Source organism: Coregonus clupeaformis, chromosome 29 (assembly GCF_020615455.1).
Source record: "Coregonus clupeaformis isolate EN_2021a chromosome 29, ASM2061545v1, whole genome shotgun sequence".
NCBI lineage: Eukaryota > Metazoa > Chordata > Actinopteri > Salmoniformes > Salmonidae > Coregonus > Coregonus clupeaformis.
The window spans coordinates 2,082,342-2,103,271 of record NC_059220.1 but is presented as its reverse complement, the minus strand read 5'-3'; the positions used below and the strand labels follow the sequence as shown (position 1 = coordinate 2,103,271).

At 44.8% G+C, this 20,930-nt stretch overlaps 1 protein-coding gene across 1 annotated transcript in view; it reads left to right on the top strand.

Moving 5' to 3' along the window:
- The window catches only part of trip11 (thyroid hormone receptor interactor 11), a 79,263-nt gene that overhangs the window by 37,357 nt on the left and 20,976 nt on the right, over positions 1–20,930 (top strand). Inside the window, exons 11-24 of the mRNA XM_041854489.2 lie at positions 77–814; positions 2,512–2,670; positions 3,520–3,687; positions 4,154–4,238; positions 5,933–6,318; positions 6,505–6,633; positions 6,855–6,968; positions 9,179–9,381; positions 9,900–10,038; positions 11,269–11,373; positions 15,474–15,989; positions 18,060–18,170; positions 18,488–18,658; positions 19,165–19,314. Coding sequence (XP_041710423.2) covers positions 77–814; positions 2,512–2,670; positions 3,520–3,687; positions 4,154–4,238; positions 5,933–6,318; positions 6,505–6,633; positions 6,855–6,968; positions 9,179–9,381; positions 9,900–10,038; positions 11,269–11,373; positions 15,474–15,989; positions 18,060–18,170; positions 18,488–18,658; positions 19,165–19,314 — 3,174 coding nt within the window. The remainder of the gene's footprint in view (positions 1–76; positions 815–2,511; positions 2,671–3,519; positions 3,688–4,153; positions 4,239–5,932; positions 6,319–6,504; positions 6,634–6,854; positions 6,969–9,178; positions 9,382–9,899; positions 10,039–11,268; positions 11,374–15,473; positions 15,990–18,059; positions 18,171–18,487; positions 18,659–19,164; positions 19,315–20,930) is intronic.

The following is a 20,930-nucleotide window of genomic DNA, read 5'->3' as shown; positions in this document are numbered from 1 at the left end:
AGACACAGCAAAGTAACACTACCTAGACAAGGTTATTGACATGCTGTTATTGTTTTGTGTTGTCTCCACGTGACAGCATGTGATCTCAGTGAAGGAGCAGCTCTCCGTTCAGCTGAAGGAATCTGAGGCCGAGGTGGCCAGGCTGAAGTCAGAACTCAGTACCGCCACCGACCAGAGGGTGGCGCTGCAGCAAGAGCTGCAGGCCCAGCAGGAGAAACTGAGCCAGAGTGCCTTCACTCTCAACGACCTACACATGGGCAAGCAGGAGCTGGAGGGCACCGTTAAGGTGCTGAGAGACAAACTGGGACAGGCAACAGAGATGGGCAATGAGGCACGCAGGGAGACCCAGGAGCTCCAGAGAACATTACAGGAGAGGGAGGAGCAGCTGTCTGCTGCCCGGGCAGAGCTGTGTGAGGCTGGGGAGAGAGGGAGAGAATCCGGTGGGTCCAGAGAGCAACTGGAGAAGGAACTAGAGGAGCTCAGGAGAGAACTGGCTGAGATGAGGAGCTCCCAGGAGAAGGTGATGTCAGAAGACTACGAGATGAAGATGAAGAACCAGAGGCTGAAGACAGAGGCTGAGCAGGCCCAGGGGAGGATAGAGGAGCTGGCCAGGCAGGTCAGGGAGGTCCAGGCCGCTCTCAGCAGGACGGTCCTGGAGAAAGACACCCGCATCGAGGCTCTGAAGCTGGAGAAGAGCCAGCTGGAAGGGGAGCTGGGACAGGCAGAGAGGGGCCTCCAGGAGCAGACCAGGCAGTACCAGCAGACCGTCGAGGAGCTGACCGCTGCTCGCTCCATGGACGCCTCGGCACTGCAGGTCCGCTGTTTCATTAGTTTGACTCTTTAATCAATTTATTTATCTTCATTTTATTTTATATATTTTAAGGTATTTTATTGAACAGATAGAGAGGGAGAGGATGTCAGTGGGGAGGTACAGAGAGAGGTTGTGTCAAAGGGCAGTAGGCCAGATTCGAACCTATGCAGACATTGTAGGTGAGGGGTGTCAAACTCATTCCATGGAGGGCCTAGTGTCTGCAGGTTGTTGGTTTTTCCTTTCAATGAAGACCTAGACAACCAGGTGAGGGGAGTAATTTGTGACCTTCATCAATCAAGTACAAGGGAGGAGTGAAAACCCGCAGACACTCGGCCCTCCGTGGGATGAGTTTGACATTGGTTGTAGACAATGTGTGGCAGAGGCTGCTGCATCAGGCTAGGACACTTAACATCTTCATTTATCTGTCTTCTTTTCATATTTATCTTCATTTCATATTTTTCATTTGGTGAAATGAAAAAAATTACTTGTTTCAAAAAAATTAATAATGGGAAAGTGGTGCGTGCAAATTTATTCACCCCCTTTGCTATGAAGCACCTAAATAAGATCTGGTGCAACCAATTACCTTCAGAAGTCACATAATTAGTTAAATAAAGTCCACCTGTTCTGAATGGCCCCAGAGTCTGAAACACCACTAAGCAAGGGGCACCACCAAGCAAGCAGCACCATGAAGACCAAGGAGCTCTCCAAACTGGTCAGGGACAAAGTTGTGGAGAAGTACAGATCAGGGTTGGGTTATAAAAGAATATCCGTAACTTTGAACATCCCATGGAGCACCATTAAATCCATTATTAAAAAATGGAAAGAATATGGCACCACAACAAACCTGCCAAGAGAGGGCCGCCCACCAAAACACACAGACCAGGCAAGGAGGGCATAAATAAGAGAGGCAACAAAGAGACCAAAGATAACCCTGAAGGAGCTGCAAAGCTCCACAGCGGAGATTGGAGTATCTGTCCATAGGACCACTTTAAGCCGTACACTCCACAGAGCTGGGCTTTACGGAAGAGTGGCCAGAAAAAAAGCCATTGCTTACAGAAAAAAATAAGCAAACACGTTTGGTGTTCGCCAAAAGCCATGTGGGAGACTCCCCAAACATATGGAAGAGAAGGTGCTCTGGTCAGATGAGCATAGTGGTGGCAGCATCATGCTGTGGGGATGTTTTTCATCGGCAGGGACTGGGAAACAGGTCAGAATTGTGATCGATGGCGCTAAATACAGGGAAATTCTTGAGGGAAACCTGTTTCAGTCTTCCAGTGATTTGAGACTGGGACGGAGGTTCACCTTCCAGCAGGACAATGACCCTAAGCATACTGCTAAAGCAACACTCGAGTGGTTTAAGGGGAAACATTTAAATGTCTTGGAATGGCCTAGTCAAAGCCCAGACCTCAATCCAATTGAGAATATGTGGTATGACTTAAAGATTGCTGTACACCTGCATATCTATCTTCATTTCATATTTATTTATCTTCATTTCATATTTATTTGTATTCATTTCATATTAATCTTCATTTCATATTTGTCTTCATTTCATATTTGTCTTCATTTCATATTTATCTAGAAAGTTGTTTTTATCTTTCTCACTTTCATCATTATTTAAATTAATTCATTAAGCGTTGACTTTGAACCACATTTTTTGTTTAAAGTGCTATAAAAATAAAGTTTGATTTGATTACTTGCAGACGGAGCACGAGAGGACGGTGAGGCTGAACCAGGAGAAGGATCTGGAGATCTCCCAGCTGAGGAGAGACGTGGAGCAGATGGCCTCCGACCACCGAGACACCAACGAGATGCTGTCCATCACCGTGGCCGGACAGAAACAGCTGACCGACCTCCTCCAGGTCAGCTGACCTTCCATAGAGTTAGATAGAGGACTCATCTCTTGTGGTCCTCTGTAGCTCAGCTGGTAGAGCGCGGCGCTTGTAACGCCAAGGTAGTGGGTTCGATCCCCGGGACCACCCATACACAAAAATGTATGCACGCATGACTGTAAGTCGCTTTGGATAAAAGCGTCTGCTAAATGGCTTATTATTATTATTATTATTATTATTATTATTATATTATTATTATTACTATTATTATTATCTGTTGTGTTATAATGGGTATATCAATGAGTCCTCTATCTGACTCTGTGACAGACCTTTCTGACATATTTTATGAAATTATAGCACTTATCCAGCCTAGTTTGCTTGTAAATATCCTTTGCAATCTGTTGTTTTGGATTGTATAATTTTGGTTGTATGTATTGTGTTTGCTGCAAAAGGAATTACCACATTAAGTACATTAAAGGGGGCAATCTGCAGTTTAAAACAACAACAAAGCGGGCACCCCGCCACCTTTTTTTGGGGTATTAGGGATGGATATGGCTGAAGAAATGTAACGACGCTCAAATTCATAGACGGCTATGGATACAAGGACTGACCATGAGATCAACATGATACATTTAACCATGGTTTGGAGATATACAGTGTTTTGTTTACAATTACGTTGTTTACAAACAATGGAGTAGAACGTCTGCAGTCTGATTGGCTATGACAGTTGAACTAAGCTCATGAGACATTTATAAGTTATATATATATTTTTTAATAATCAATGACTATATATCATTAATTTAAAAGTCCAAAAATGTATGTAGCAATCGCTAGATTGCGCATTTTTAAAGTTTTCTGATTCTAAATGTGAATCTCCAGGAGAAGGACTCCTTCATGGAGAGCCTGAGGTCTAGCGCGGCCGCCACCCAGAGGGAGATGGAGGCCGCGGTCCAGGCAGCCACAGAGGAGGCTGGGGCCCTGAGGGCAGCTCTGGAGGAGAAGGACAAGCAGCTGGGAGGCATGAAGGAAGACAAGAGCCACCTGAAGGTACGTCGACAGTATGAATGACGTGGGGTAACGTGCAATGTATCTATTATGCTATGCGTTTTGGGTTTATTTGGATAGTGACAAGTACACATTGACACATGTTGAGTGTGGAATGTACAGTGTCTGTTTTGTATACAGCAGTACTGTGTGTCTAAGATACTTTTCCCCTCGGGAAATTAAACTTAAACCTCACCGCCACTCTTACAAATCTCACTGACTGAACCACCCGTCCTGCCATTACTGAACCACCCGTCCTGCCATTACTGAACCACCCGGCCTGCCATTACTGAACCACCCGGCCTGCCATCATTGTCCATCTTAACCATTTAATTATTTGTTTTAGTTTTTTTAAATTGCATTGTTGTTCCCCCGCCCCCCGCTTTAAAGTACTTTGATATTATTAATTTATGTAATGAAAAGTAAAATATAAAATAAAAAGTTTAATACATTCTTATCATCCTATCAGGAGGAGATTGACCGCCTCAGGGACCAGCAGAGCAGACCCCAGCACCCCGGCCTGGCCGAGCCACGCACCCTGGACATCATCACAGGTAAATATACAGTGCATTCGGAAAGTATTCAGACCCCTTCACTTTTTCCTCATTTTGTTACGTTACAGCCTTATTCTAAAATGGATTACAAGTCCCCCCCCCATCAATCTACACACAATACCCCATAATGACAAAGCAAAAACAGGTTTTTAGGAAATTTAGCAAATGCAAATGTCATAAATAGAACCTGTAGGAAATATCACATTTACATAAGTGTGCTTAGGGTCGTTGTCCTGTTGGAAGGTGAACCTTCGCCCCAGTCTGAGGTCCTGAGCACTCTGGAGCAGGTTTTCATCAAGGATCTCTCTGTACTTTGCTCCGTTCATCTTTCCCTCGATCCTGACTAGTCTCCCAGTCCCTGCCGCTGAAAGACATCCCCTCAGCATGATGCTGCCACCACCATGCTTCACCGTAGGGATGGTGGCAGGTTTTCTCCAGACGTGACTCTTGGCATTCAGGCCAAAGAGTTTAAACTTGGTTTCATCAGACCAGAGAATCTTGTTTCTCATGGTCTGGGAGTCCTTTGGGTGCCTTTTGGCAAACTCCAAGCAGGCTGTCATGTGCCTTTTACTGAGGAGTGGCTTCTGTCTGGCCACTCTACCATAAAGGCCTGATTGGTGGAGGGCTGCAGAGATGGTTGTCCTTCTGGAAGGTTCTCCCATCTCCACAGAGGAACTCTGGAGCTCTATCAGTTATCATCGGGTTCTTGGTCACCTCCCTGACCAAGGCCCTTTTCCCCGACCAAGGCCCTTCTCCCCTGATTGCTCAGTTTGGCCGGGCGGCCAGCTCTAGGAAGAGTCTTGGTGGTTCCAGATTTCTTCCATTTAAGAATGATGGAGGCCACTGTGTCCTTGGGGACCTTCAATGCTGCAGACATTTTTTGGTACCCTTCCCCAGATCTGTGCCTCGACACAATACTGTCTCGGAGCTCTACGGACAGTTCCTTCGACCTCATGGCTTGGTTTTTGCTCTGACATGCACTGTCAACTGTGGGACCTTATATAGACAGGTGTGTGCCTTTCCAAATCATGTCCAATCAATTGAATTTACGACAGGTGGACTCCAATCAAGTTGTAGAAACATCTCAAGGATGTTCAATGGAAACAGGATGCACCTGAGCTCAATTTCAAGTCTCATAGCAAAGGGTCTGAATACTTATGTAAATAAGGTATTTCGGTTTTTTATTTTTAATACATTTGCTGAAGTTTCTAAAAACCTGTTTTTGCTTTGTCATTATGGGGTATTGTGTGTAGATTAATGAGGAAAAAAATTACAATGTGGAAAAAGTCAAGGGGTCTGAATACTTTCCGAATGCACTGTAATTTGCTATCTGCTGTTGTTTTTAAATATGTGATTTCGTCTGTATGTTTTGTCAGGGCTCCAGACTAACATTTTCCCCTGGTGGCACCGGTGACACGAACTTTTTCAGTTGGTGGCACCAGCCCCATTTGACTGTTAACAAATTCATGGTTTTATCCGTCGCAAAAAAAATAGGACGTTTTTGATTGAGGTGACCAGGTAGACTGTTCAGCTCACACCAGTGCGACCAATTTTTATAAAAATGTTAACTCGCACAAAGGGTCGCGAAATGCGAATTTAAAAGGTTGCAGTCTGGAGCCCTGATTTGTATTGTGTGTGCTGCAAAAGGAATTGCCTCATTGAGGACAGTCACATTCAGAAAATGTGAATCACAGAACTGGAGACTGAGATCAGCCAGCTGAAGAGCTCCAGAGACGGGCTGGGGGAGGAGGTGCAGGCCCTGAGGAGGAGATTGGAGGAGCAGCGGGATCGCCTCCTCTCCTCCCAGCAGTCTGTCCAGGCGCAGCAGAATGAGTTGGATCAGGCCCATCAACGCCACGAGCAGAGCAGAGAGAACTACGATAGGCTGATCCACGCCAAGGACGAGGAGATTGGGCGCCTGCAGCAGGAAGTAGATCACCTCGGCCACACCCGCTCCTCCCAGGAACAGGAAGTGGTCATCCTCCAACAGGAAGACAAGACCCAGTCGTCTCTGAATAACGGAGAGAACTGCAACGAGAAACATGACCTGTCAAAGGTGGAGATAGACCGTCTGGTGAAGGTATTTCCTGCATTTTATTATTTATTATTATAAGAATCTACTAAATAATCTGACGTCTGTTAAATGACAAAAATGTGAATATACATTTAATGACATCATCCATCTCACTTGGCTTAAGCTGCGGTGGCCTTCTCGCTAATACATCTGAATCTGAATCTGAATCTGAATCTGAATCTGAATCTGAAGGGCATCAAGGAGAAGGAGACGGAGATCAGCCAGCTGAATGAGAAGAACCTGAACCTGACCAGACAGTTGGACCAGCTGGCGGTCTCCAGAGAGGAGATTGGGAAACTCTCCCAGATGGTCCTGCAGAAGGTATGTATTTTAAAAGGGCAATATGCAGTTCAAACAACTGTTTTGGTAAAAAAAAAAAGCTGAACGATGGGGCTGGAGAAATGTAAAGTCTCTCTAAATTCATAGACAGACCTATGGATGCAAGGACTGACCATCCATGATATCAGATGTGTAGTTGAACCATGTTTTTGAGGCTATGTAACGTCGTCTTATTGAAATATACAATTTTTTTTTCTCTCAAGGACCTGGAGATCCAGGCGCTGCACGCTAGAGTCTCCCTGGCGGGAGGAGGCCACAGCCAGGACATGATGTACCTTCAGCAGCAGCTGCAGGCCTATGCTGTTGAGAGAGAGCAGGTCAGAATCACAATCAGAATCAACTTTATTCGCCAAGTAGACTACATTTATAGTACCAGTCAAAAGTTTGGACACACCTACTCATTCCAGGGTTTTTCTATTTTTAAAAAAAACTATTTTCTACATTGGCTATTTGAAGAATCTCAAATATAAAATGTATTTTGATTTGTTTAACACTTTGTTGGTTACTACGTGATTCCATATGTGTTCATAGTTTTGATGTCTTCACTATTATTCTACAATATAAAAAATAAAGGAAAACCCTTGAATGAGTAGGTGTGTCCAAACATTTGACTGGTAGTGTACAGTTGAAGTCAGAAGTTTACATACACTTAGGTTGGAGTCATTAAAATTCGTATTTCAACCACTCCACAAGTGTCTTGTTAACAAACTATAGTTTTGGCAAGTCGGTTAGGACATCTACTTTGTGCATGACACAAGTAATCTTTCCAACAATTCTTTACAGACAGATTATTTCACTTATAATTTACTGTATCACAATTCCAGTGGGTCAGAAGTTTACATACACTAAGTTGACTGTGCCTTTAAACAGCTTGGAAAATTCCAGAAAATGATGTCATGGCTTTAGAAGCTTCTAATAAGCTAATTGACATCATTTGTGTCAATTGGAGGAGTACCTGTTGATGTATTTCAAGGCCTACCTTCAAACTCAGTGCCTCTTTGCTTGACATCATGGGAAAATCAAAAGAAATCAGCCAAGACCTCAGAAAAAACATTGTAGACCTCCACAAGTCTGGTTCATCCTTGGGAGCAATTTCCAAACGCCTGAAGGTACCATGTTCATCTGTACAAACAATAGTACGCAAGTATAAACACCATGGGACCACGCAGCCGACATACCGCTCAGGAAGGAGACGCGTTCTGTCTCCTAGAGATGAACGTACTTTGGTGCGAAAAGTGCAAATCAATCCCAGAACAACAGCAAAGGACCATGTGAAGATGCTGGAGGAAACAGGTACAAAAGTATCTATATCCACAGTAAAACAATTCTTATATCGACATAACCTGAAAGGCCACTCAGCAAGGAAGAAGCCACTGCTCCAAAACCACCATAAAAATGCCAGACTACGGTTTGCAACTGCACATGGGGACAAAGATCGTACTTTTTGGAGAAATGTCCTCTGGTCTGATTAAACAAAAATAGAACTGTTTGGCCATAATGACCATCGTTATGTTTGGAGGAAAAAGGGGGTTGCTTGCAAGCTGAATAACACCATCCCAACCGTGAAGCACGGGGGTGGCAGCATCATGCTGTGGGGGTGCTTTGCTGCAGGAGGGACTGGTCCACTTCACAAAATAGATGGCATCATGAGGAAGGAAAATTATGTGGATATATTGAAGCAACATCTCAAGACATCAGTCAGGAAGTTAAAGCTTGGTCGCAAATGGGTCTTCCAAATGGACAATGACCCCAAGCATACTTCCAAAGTTGTGGCAAAATGGCTTAAGGACAACAAAGTCAAGGTATTGGAGTGGCCATCACAAAGCCCTGACCTCAATCCTATAGAAAATGTGTGGGCAGAACTGAAAAAGTGTGTGCGAGCAAGGAGGCCTACAAGCCTGACTCAGTTACACCAGCTCTGTCAGGAGGAATGGGCCAAAATTCACCCAACTTATTGTGGGAAGCTTGTGGAAGGCTACACAAAACGTTTGACCCAAGTTAAACAATTTAAAGGCAATGCTACCAAATACTAATTGAGTGTATGTAAACTTCTGACCCACTGGGAATGTGATGAAAGAAATAAAAGCTAAAATAAATCATTCTCTCTACTATTATTCTGACATTTCACATTCTTAAAATAAAGTGGTGATCCTAACTGCCCCAAGACAGGGAATTTTTACTAGGATTAAATGTCAGGAATTGTGAAAAACTGAGTTTAAATGTATTGGGCTAAAGTGTATGTAAACTTCCGACTTCAACTGTAGATGTAGTAATAGTCTACATACAGTATATAGTATAGATGTAGTAGTCTACATACAGTATATAGTATATATGTAGTAGTCTACATACAGTATATAGTATAGATGTAGTAGTAATAGTCTACATACAGTATATAGTATAGATGTAGTAGTCTACATACAGTATATAGTATAGATGTAGTAGTCTACATACAGTATATAGTATAGAGTCAAATATATGTAGACTTTTAAAGTAAAATGTATTATTATTATAATTATTATGAATGTAGGTGTTGGCGGTGCTGAATGAGAAGACACGGGAGAACAGTCAGCTGAGATCAGACTACCACCGCATCATGGACATCGTAGCAGGGAAGGAGGCTGTGCTCCTCAAGGTCCAGCAGGAGAACCAGCGGCTGTCCACCACGTCAGACCCCTCAGGGAGCCAGGAGATGTTCAGAGAGACCATCCAGAACCTGTCCCGGATCATCAGGTGTAGTTGTGTTGTAATATTTGGTGGCCAAAAAGACAGTAGCTCAGTTGGTAGAGCAAGGCGCTTGCAACAGGATAGTGGGTTTGATTCCCGGGACCATCCATCCATACGTAAAGTATGTATGCGTGCATGACTAACTGTAAGTTCATTTGGATAAAAGTGTCCGATAAATGATATATATTGTTGTGTTTTGGTGCCATCATGCCCCTTTTTCCAGTGTACTGTTATCTACTTGGTAATAGCATGTATCTATTTGCCGTTTTATGCTTTTCTAGTGTAAATAATAATAATAATAATAATAATAATAATAATAAGCCATTTAGCAGACGCTTTTATCCAAAGCGACATACAGTCATGTGTGCATACATTTTTACGTCTCGGGGATCGAACCCACTACCCTGGCGTTACAAGCGCCATGCTCTACCAATTGAGCTACAGATGATCATTGAGTATCTCGAAAGGTGCAAATACAATTTCTTCTTCTTCGTCTTCATCTTCATCTTCATCTTCATCATCAGAGAGAAGGACATTGAGATCGACGCGCTGACCCAGAAGTGCCACACCCTGGTCTCGGTACTGCAGGCAGGAGACTCCGGAGGAGTCAGCTCCAACCAGTTTGAAGAGCTGCTGCAGGAGAGGGACACCTTGAAACAGCAGGTAAGATAAGATATTAGCATTACACTGAAACAGCAGGTAAGATAAGATATTAGCATTACACTGAAACAGCAGGTAAGATAAGATATTAGCATTACACTGAAACAGCAGGTAAGATAAGATATTAGCATTACACTGAAACAGCAGGTAAGATAAGATATTAGCATTACACTGAAACAGCAGGTAAGATAAGATATTAGCATTACACTGAAACAGCAGGTAAGATAAGATATTAGCATTACACTGAAACAGCAGGTAAGATAAGATATTAGCATTACACTGAAACAGCAGGTAAGATAAGATATTAGCATTACACTGAAACAGCAGGTAAGATAAGATATTAGCATTACACTGAAACAGCAGGTAAGATAAGATATTAGCATTACACTGAAACAGCAGGTAAGATAAGATATTAGCATTACACTGAAACAGCAGGTAAGATAAGATATTAGCATTACACTGAAACAGCAGGTAAGATAAGATATTAGCATTACACTGAAACAGCAGGTAAGATAAGATATTAGCATTACACTGAAACAGCAGGTAAGATAAGATATTAGCATTACACTGAAACAGCAGGTAAGATAAGATATTAGCATTACACTGAAACAGCAGGTAAGATAATATATTAGCATTACACTGAAGCAGCAGGTAAGATAATATATTAGCATTACACTGAAACAGCAGGTAAGATAAGATATTAGCATTACACTGAAACAGCAGGTAAGATAAGATATTAGCATTACACTGAAACAGCAGGTAAGATAAGATATTAGCATTACACTGAAGCAGCAGGTAAGATAAGATATTATCATTACACTGAAACAGCAGGTAAGATAAGATATTAGCATTACACTGAAGCAGCAGGTAAGATAAGATATTAGCATTACACTGAAACAGCAGGTAAGATAAGATATTGGCATTACACTGAAGCAGCAGGTAAGATAAGATATTAGCATTACACTGAAACAGCAGGTAAGATAAGATATTAGCATTACACTGAAACAGCAGGTAAGATAAGATATTAGCATTACACTGAAACAGCAGGTAAGATAAGATATTAGCATTTTATTGTCTGTTTTTACAGAACTGTGCCTTGTGTCATAAAACCTTACAAGGACATAAAAAAATGATTCACATCACAGATGAGGAATCACTGTTTATAGTGCAATTCCGTGCATAAAGGTGGGTCTAATTTAGCTGTGTCTAATGTATATATTGTAATGTATCCAGGTGAAGAAGATGGAGGAGTGGAAGATGCAGGTGATCACCACGGTAAAGAACATGCAGCATGAATCAGCCCAGCTGGTAGAGGAACTCCACAAGTTACAGGGACAGGTAACCAGAATAATATATTAGAATAATTAATGATTATATAACGTAATGATAATGAGTCTGCCCAGCAGTAATGACATGGGGAGATAAAGTACTGACGTCCAATAAGCTATCCTCCTACTGGCCTGTCATAAAAGGTTTTTCGAACAAGTTACAGTTATGAACGGTAGCTTATTTCCTAAATATTCTAGCCTACAAAGGTGTTGTCCTGAAGTTGTTGTGGCTTTCAAAAAATACCAAGAATGAAAGTCTATAGCCTTGGGATAGGCTATTCTCAATCACAGCTTTATGAGAGACAGAACAAACAATATCATTTATTTTTCTATTTTATGAGGGGAAATTAAAGAAATGATTATCCAGTTCTGAAGATGATAGAGTGCTTTTATCCAGCCCATGATGTAGTCTTATAACCTAGCTCACTACGGGAAGACAGCCTTATAACCTAGCTCACTACGGGAAGACAGCCTTATAACCTAGCTCACTACGGGAAGACGGCCTTATAACCTAGCTCACTACGGGAAGACGGCCTTATAACCTAGCTCACTACGGGAAGACAGCCTTATAACCTAGCTCACTACGGGAAGACGGCCTTATAACCTAGCTCACTACGGGAAGACAGCCTTATAACCTAGCTCACTACGGGAAGACGGTCTTATAACCTAGCTCACTACGGGAAGACGGCCTTATAACCTAGCTCACTACGGGAAGACAGCCTTATAACCTAGCTCACTACGGGAAGACAGTCTTATAACCTAGCTCACTACGGGAAGACAGCCTTATAACCTAGCTCACTACGGGAAGACAGCCTTATAACCTAGCTCACTACGGGAAGACGGCCTTATAACCTAGCTCACTACGGGAAGACAGCCTTATAACCTAGCTCACTACGGGAAGACAGCCTTATAACCTAGCTCACTACGGGAAGACAGCCTTATAACCTAGCTCACTACGGGAAGACAGCCTTATAACCTAGCTCACTACGGGAAGACAGCCTTATAACCTAGCTCACTACGGGAAGACAGCCTTATAACCTAGCTCACTACGGGAAGACAGCCTTATAACCTAGCTCACTACGGGAAGACAGCCTTATAACCTAGCTCACTACGGGAAGACAGCCTTATAACCTAGCTCACTACGGGAAGACAGCCTTATAACCTAGCTCACTACGGGAAGACAGCCTTATAACCTAGCTCACTACGGGAAGACAGCCTTATAACCTAGCTCACTACGGGAAGACAGCCTTATAACCTAGCTCACTACGGTAAGACAGCCTTATAACCTAGCTCACTACGGGAAGACGGCCTTATAACCTAGCTCACTACGGGAAGACGGCCTTATAACCTAGCTCACTACGGGAAGACGGCCTTATAACCTAGCTCACTACGGGAAGACGGCCTTATAACCTAGCTCACTACGGGAAAGACGGCCTTATAACCTAGCTCACTCACGGGAAGACGGCCTTATAACCTAGCTCATTACGGGAAGACGGCCTTATAACCTAGCTCACTACGGTAAGACAGCCTTATAACCTAGCTCACTACGGGAAGACGGCCTTATAACCTAGCTCACTACGGTAAGACGGCCTTATAACCTAGCTCACTACGGGAAGACGGCCTTATAACCTAGCTCACTACGGGAAAGACGGCCTTATAACCTAGCTCACTACGGGAAGACGGCCTTATAACCTAGCTCACTCACGGGAAGACAGCCTTATAACCTAGCTCACTACGGGAAGACGGCCTTATAACCTAGCTCACTACGGGAAGACGGCCTTATAACCTAGCTCACTACGGGAAGACGGCCTTATAACCTAGCTCACTACGGGAAGACGGCCTTATAACCTAGCTCACTACGGGAAGACGGCCTTATAACCTAGCTCACTACGGTAAGACGGCCTTATAACCTAGCTCACTACGGGAAGACGGTCTTATAACCTAGCTCACTACGGGAAGACGGCCTTATAACCTAGCTCACTACGGGAAGACAGCCTTATAACCTAGCTCACTACGGGAAGACAGCCTTATAACCTAGCTCACTACGGGAAGACAGCCTTATAACCTAGCTCACTACGGGAAGACAGCCTTATAACCTAGCTCACTACGGGAAGACAGCCTTATAACCTAGCTCACTACGGGAAGACAGCCTTATAACCTAGCTCACTACGGGAAGACAGCCTTATAACCTAGCTCACTACGGGAAGACAGCGTTATAACCTAGCTCACTACGGGAAGACAGCCTTATAACCTAGCTCACTACGGAAGACAGCCTTATAACCTAGCTCACTACGGGAAGACAGCCTTATAACCTAGCTCACTACGGGAAGACGGCCTTATAACCTAGCTCACTACGGGAAGACGGCCTTATAACCTAGCTCACTACGGGAAGACAGCCTTATAACCTAGCTCACTACGGGAAGATAGCCTTATAACCTAGCTCACTACGGGAAGACAGCCTTATAACCTAGCTCACTACGGGAAGACAGCCTTATAACCTAGCTCACTACGGGAAGACGGCCTTATAACCTAGCTCACTACGGGAAGACGGCCTTATAACCTAGCTCACTACGGGAAGACAGCCTTATAACCTAGCTCACTCACGGGAAGACAGCCTTATAACCTAGCTCACTACGGGAAGACAGCCTTATAACCTAGCTCACTACGGGAAGACGGCCTTATAACCTAGCTCACTACGGGAAGACAGCCTTATAACCTAGCTCACTACGGGAAGACAGCCTTATAACCTAGCTCACTACGGGAAGACGGCCTTATAACCTAGCTCACTACGGGAAGACGGTCTTATAACCTAGCTCACTCACGGGAAGACAGCCTTATAACCTAGCTCACTCACGGGAAGACAGCCTTATAACCTAGCTCACTACGGGAAGACAGCCTTATAACCTAGCTCACTACGGGAAGACAGCCTTATAACCTAGCTCACTACGGGAAGACAGCCTTATAACCTAGCTCACTCACGGGAAGACAGCCTTATAACCTAGCTCACTACGGAAGACAGCCTTATAACCTAGCTCACTACGGGAAGACGGTCTTATAACCTAGCTCACTACGGGAAGACGGTCTTATAACCTAGCTCACTACGGGAAGACAGCCTTATAACCTAGCTCACTACGGGAAGACGGTCTTATAACCTAGCTCACTACGGGAAGACGGCCTTATAACCTAGCTCACTACGGGAAGACAGCCTTATAACCTAGCTCACTACGGTAAGACGGCCTTATAACCCAGCTCACTACGGGAAGACGGCCTTATAACCTAGCTCACTACGGTAAGACGGCCTTATAACCTAGCTCACTACGGGAAGACGGCCTTATAACCCAGCTCACTACGGGAAGACGGCCTTATAACCTAGCTCACTACGGGAAGACAGTCTTATAACCTAGCTCACTACGGGAAGACAGCCTTATAACCTAGCTCACTACGGGAAGACAGCCTTATAACCTAGCTCACTACGGGAAGACAGCCTTATAACCTAGCTCACTACGGGAAGACAGCCTTATAACCTAGCTCACTACGGGAAGACAGCCTTATAACCTAGCTCACTACGGGAAGACGGTCTTATAACCTAGCTCACTACGGGAAGACAGCCTTATAACCTAGCTCACTACGGGAAGACGGTCTTATAACCTAGCTCACTACGGGAAGACGGTCTTATAACCTAGCTCACTACGGGAAGACAGCCTTATAACCTAGCTCACTACGGGAATACAGCCTTATAACCTAGCTCACTACGGGAAGACGGCCTTATAACCTAGCTCACTACGGGAAGACGGCCTTATAACCTAGCTCACTACGGGAAGACAGCCTGTTCCTCATCAGACGGCGACTGCTCCATCGTGCGTACGCCGCAGACAGACAGACCTGTTCTTCTCCTCCACCAGAAAGGATGTCTTTCACCAACATTTATCTTTTGTCATGTTTTAGCTGAGTTTTCTGTTTAGTTTTTTTTGGGGGTTGGCCAATGGGGGTGATGGCATCGTATTATATCACAACCCAATGTGAAGTGTCCAGCCCGCTGGACCTACTAGTGATTGTCATTCCGAAGCCTTATTGGGATGAAATAAGGGACTGTTTTTGCTCTAATCCTAGGTGGATGCAGACAACGACTGCACCTCCAATCTCTCCGTGGACTACAGCCGTCTGATCCACAGCTATGAGCAGAAGGAGAAGAAGCTGGGGAGTCTCAGTCACGAGCTAGCCAACGTCCAACAGACCATCAGCCAGCTGAGCAGCACTAAAGATGTCCTCCTGGGGAAACTGGACAGTGTGGCCCAGAGTCCTGAAGTCACCACGCTGTCTGCTGCCCAGCTTCCTGCTGCAGTAGAACCTCCCAGAGACCAGGTGGCAGCACCACCTCCAGGGAACCAGGAGGGACTGAGACAGGAGCTGGAGTCTCTGAGAGCCCTCCTGTCTGAGAGGGAAACTATGATCAGGACCCTGCAGGAGAACAACCACCGCCTGTCTAACTCAGCCCAGGCGTCAGAGAGCGAGCAGCGCGGCCAGGCCGACGAGGCCAGACAGGTCAGAGAGAGACTGGACGCTCTGCAGCGCTCTGTCAGGGAGAAAGACCTGCTCATCAAGACTAAAGGAGATCAACTCAACCAGGTGTCTGTGTGTGTGTGTGTGTGTGTGTGTGTGTGTGTGTGTGTGTGTGTGTGTGTGTGTGTAGGAAGGCACAGCATGTGCGCTATTAAGACATGTAACTTTAAAAAATATATATATATTAAACAAAGCTTAAATTGCAACTGAATCAAGTGAGTAATGACCCCTTCATTAGAATGAGTACAACTGTCAATTCAGGTCAATTATGTCATAATGGGTTGTCGTGACGTGACTTTCATTAATATGATGACTGTTATTTATCGAATCAACTAACTATGTTTAATTTGTTACTCTTATTAAATTAATCATGTAACAAATAACTCATTAGGATTTGGGGAACCACAGAATAAGTTGTTTATGGAGTTACCATCTCCTGAATTAAACTCTAAAAGGTCTTTACCTATCAATATGTATAAAACAGTCAACGTTATCAGTCATTACCTCTTATCAGTCGTCATTCTGAACGGTCGTAGACTTCTTGGATCTGCACAAACCCCAACTTTACTTATCATTCAACACTACACAAACTGGCTTAATTATTTATTTACTAGCTAACTAAATAAATAATAAAACAGAATACATACATAATACATGAGAAAAAGTCCCTAGCGGACTAACAGCAGCACGACTGCTTGGTTATCAAAAGAGGGAGGGGTCAATAGAAGGAGGGACAAATTGAGAGAGTCTCATTGTTGAGACATTTGGAAGCCCTCAAAGTAATCGTAATACTTAGCACCCTAACCACCGCCCGTTCGGAGTAAGAAACCAATGAATGTATTTACGTGTTTGCCGCTCGTCAACCTCAGTAGACCCAAGCCCTCTTGGGAAAGGATGGTTTTAGCTGGGTCTTCGCTCAGCTCACTTGTGAGGCTCTGATTGTCCACCAGAGGTCGCAATGTCCTCCTTCTTTGCTCTGTACCCGTGTAACTCAGTTGGTAGAGCATGGCGTTTGCAACGCCAGGGTTGTGGGTTCGATTTCCCACGGGGGGGGCAGTATGAAAAATGTATGCACTCACTTAACTGTAAGTCGCTCTGGATAAGAGCGTCTGCTAAAATGACTTTAAAATGTGAATGTAAATGTAGTGGAGTGTACTCAGAGCAGATATTCGGTGATGGTCTGAGATTGGATTTTCTCCTTCCCACCTCGTGTCTTTAGTCAAAGTTCTAGAACGCTTTACACGCCCAGCTGGCAACGTTCTGGTCTAGTGGGTTTATCGTCTTCTCCTCGTGTTGGGATTCAAAGTTCTAACCGTTTCAATCCACTGTGGACTACCGTCTCCACGCTTTATGGTCTTTCTGGTCTAACCATTTTTAAGCCGTGTAGCCACGGCTCCACACCACTTTCTGGTCTAATGTAAATTTCGTTACCAAGGCTTTTTATGCACTCTGGTGAAAGGGGCGTTCCTACTTGCTGACACGGACTCTGAGCTCACTCAGGGGGGCGTGTCTAGTCACCGTCGCATAGCTTATATGAAAACCTATGATCTCGTTAGAAAACTAAAATCACATTCCTATCTTAACAAAAAGACTCTTGTAATTCTCCATATTATATACACAACATATTGGATGTAAACTTGACAGATAAAGTGTGTATACTTTCCAAATTACAGTATTATTGTTTTAACATTTTTAATGACATCACAAAATAATAAACAATATGACATGATTAGTCTTTAGATCCCCACTGGCCATTCCAAACATTCGGATGTTAGGAATATTGTTCCAGTGTTTACTTTTTGGACTTAAACGTTTTGGCGGCAAAAGTATTCTGGAGACAAAGCACATTCCTTTCACCATACTAGAGGGCCAGAGATAGATTCTCCTCCTCTCTAATTTATGGCAGAGTGTTAAGGTGTCAAAACCAGCACAGCCCCCCCCATCTTCTGTGGGTAAGAGGGTCTGGTTGTTGTCAGCCATTTGCCAAAGCTGATCTTAGGCCTTTGAGCCTCAGCCAGGAGATTCAGCCAGGAGATTCATGACAGTGTGGACTGGCAGCCATTTTGAGTGTCCACATAGGTGCAAAACAGGAAGTTCAAGCAGGCATTCAATCTGTGCATCTGTTCATTTCTCCAGGTGAGTGAGAGCCTGAGGAACCGTGAAAGCGACAACGAGGTGTTAAAACAGGCCGTGACCAACCTGAAGGAGCGAGCCCTTATCCTGGAGATGGATACCAGGAAGCTAAAGGTAGGTAGCCCAGCGGCTAAGGAGTTAAACCTGTAGCCGAAAGGTAGCCAGTTCGAATCCTGGGCTGGGTGCTAAAAAAAAAAGGGGGAAATTGATCTGGCAACTGGAGGGCTGCTAAGTTCACATCCTAAATATATTTCTCTATCATTGGGTTCTTCAGCAAGGCCCTTAACCCCACAACATGCTCTCCATCCAGCGGCGCTGCACTGCAGGTTGACCCTGTGCTTGTCTCAAATGTATGTGTGCTGTCTGGAGGGAAGATACATTTCCGTTGTTGGCTGAAACCTGGACAATAAAGTGACTGTATTGTGTTGAAGGATGAGAACGAGGCTGTGGCCCAGCGGAGCAGGGAGAAGGAGTCAGAGTTCAGAGCCCTGCAGGAGACCAACATGCAGGTGTCCCTCCTCATGAGGGAGAAGGAGTTTGAGAGGAGCGCCGTGTCGGAGAAGGCTGCCGCCATGGAGAAGATGCTCAAGGACAGAGAACAGGTTAGGATGTTTGTACTGTGCCACATCAGTTAATGTAAACTACTAACTAACTATTTTTCTGGGAATAATGATCATTTGAGACTTGTAATGCCATAACTCACATCCTTTATTTAGGAATAGATAACAGATCTAGTTGAGGAGGACAGAGAAATGCGATCACAGTAAAATAGGCTATTAAATAGTTTAAATAAATTGAGAAACACTCGGTTGAATCTTTTCACAAACAGATCAAAATGGTTGTATTCTTTCCTGACCCTTCCATTGCTGTTTCACAAACAGATCAAAATGGTTGTATTCTTTCCTGACCCTTCCATTGCTGTTTCACAAACTGACAATTTGCATGACCCTGTAAAACAACACATTTCACTGCACCTATCCGGTGTATGTGACAATATTTATATTTTTTTACCTGACCGTTCCATTGCGGTGTCCCATTGCAACAGTCAGAAGGCCCGGGAAGCAGAACCAGCTGATTGATTGATTGATTTTATTTATATGTTTCCCAGGGCAACAGTCAAAAGTCTGGGGAGCTGAACCAACTCCTGAATGAGCTGAGGTCCATGCAGGAGAAAGCTGTGGCCTTCCAGCAGGAGAGGGACCAGGTCATGCTGGCGCTCAAACAGAAACAGATGGAGACCACAGCCGTACAGACAGAGGTAGGATGGATGGACACACACCAGGGTTTCCCGTTAGGAAAATGGTGGCCCGTCCAGGGTTTCCCGTTAGGAAAATGGTGGCCCGTCCAGGGTTTCCCGTTAGGAAAATGGTGGCCCGTCCAGGGTTTCCCGTTAGGAAAATGGTGGCCCGTCCAGGGTTTCCCGTTAGGAAAATGGTGGCCCGTCCAGGGTTTCCCGTTAGGAAAATGGTGGCCCGTCCAGGGTTTCCCGTTAGGAAAATGGTGGCCCGTCCAGGGTTTCCCGTTAGGAAAATGGTGGCCCGTCCAGGGTTTCCCGTTAGGAAAATGGTGGCCCGTCCAGGGTTTCCCGTTAGGAAAATGTTGGCCCGTCCAGGGTTTCCCGTTAGGAAAAGCGGTGGCCCGTCCAGGGTTTCCCGTTAGGGAAAATGGTGGCCGGTCCCAGGGTTTCCCGTTAGGAAAAGCGGTGGCCCGTCCAGGGTTTCCCGTTAGGAAAATGGTGGCCCGTCCAGGGTTTCCCGTTAGGAAAATGGTGGCCCGTCCAGGGTTTCCCGTTAGGAAAATGGTGGCCCGTCCAGGGTTTCCCGTTAGGAAAATGGTGGCCCGTCCAGGGTTCCCGTTAGGAAAATGTGGCGCCGGACATTTGACCGGCAGCATTTTAATTGACCGGACATTTGAGAAATTGACCAGACCCATATGCATTGTGGGCGTAACTTCCTTAGGGCGTCCACCCACGGTGCTCAGAATGACAGAAATCACATTTAGATTACGGTAATTCATTTTAACAGAACATGCAAGTCGAGGATGCAACGATGTGCGGTCCTTACCGAATTCTGACGTGCACTTTGAAGATGTTAGAATAACTGTCCACATTTACTTTTCCTCATGATAAATTCCTTATCAGATATATTTATCGACAGTATTCGGCAATCAAATATTATTTGTAGTGAAATGCTCTGTTAGAAAATATCCAACCCCAATGTGACCCCTCTCCCTGTGTCTGTCTTTCCCGGTCTCTCTCTCTCTCTCTCTCTCTCTCTCTCTCTCTCTCTCTCTCTCTCTCTCTCTCTCTCTCTCTCTCTCTCTCTCTCTCTCTCTCTCTCTCTCTCTCTCTCTCTCTCTCTCTCTCTCTCTCTCTCTCTCTCTCTCTCTCTCTCTCTCTCTCTCTCTCTCTCTCTCTCTCTCTCTCTCTCTCTCTCTCTGTCTCTCTCTCTGTCTCTCTCTCTTCTCTCTCTCTCTCTCTCTCTCTCTCTCTCTCTCTCTCTCTCTCTCTGTCTCTGTCTCTGTCTCTGTCTCTGTCTCTGTCTCTGTCTCTGTCTCTGTCTCTGTCTCTGTCTCTGTCTCTGTCTCTCCTCTCTCTCTCTCTCTCTCTCTCTCTCTCTCTCTCTGTCTCTGTCTCTGTCTCTGTCTCTCTGTCTCTCCTCTCTGTCTCTGTCTCTCTGTCTCTCCTCTCTGTCTCTGTCTCTCTCTCTCTGTCTCTCCTCTCTCTCTCTCTGTCTCTCCTCTCTCTCTCTGTCTCTCTCTCTCTCTCTGTCTCTCCTCTCTCTCTCTGTCTCTGTCTCTGTCTCTCTCTCTCTCTCTCTCTCTCTCTCTCTGTCTCTCTCTGTCTCTCTCTCTCTCTCTCTGTCTCTCTCTCTC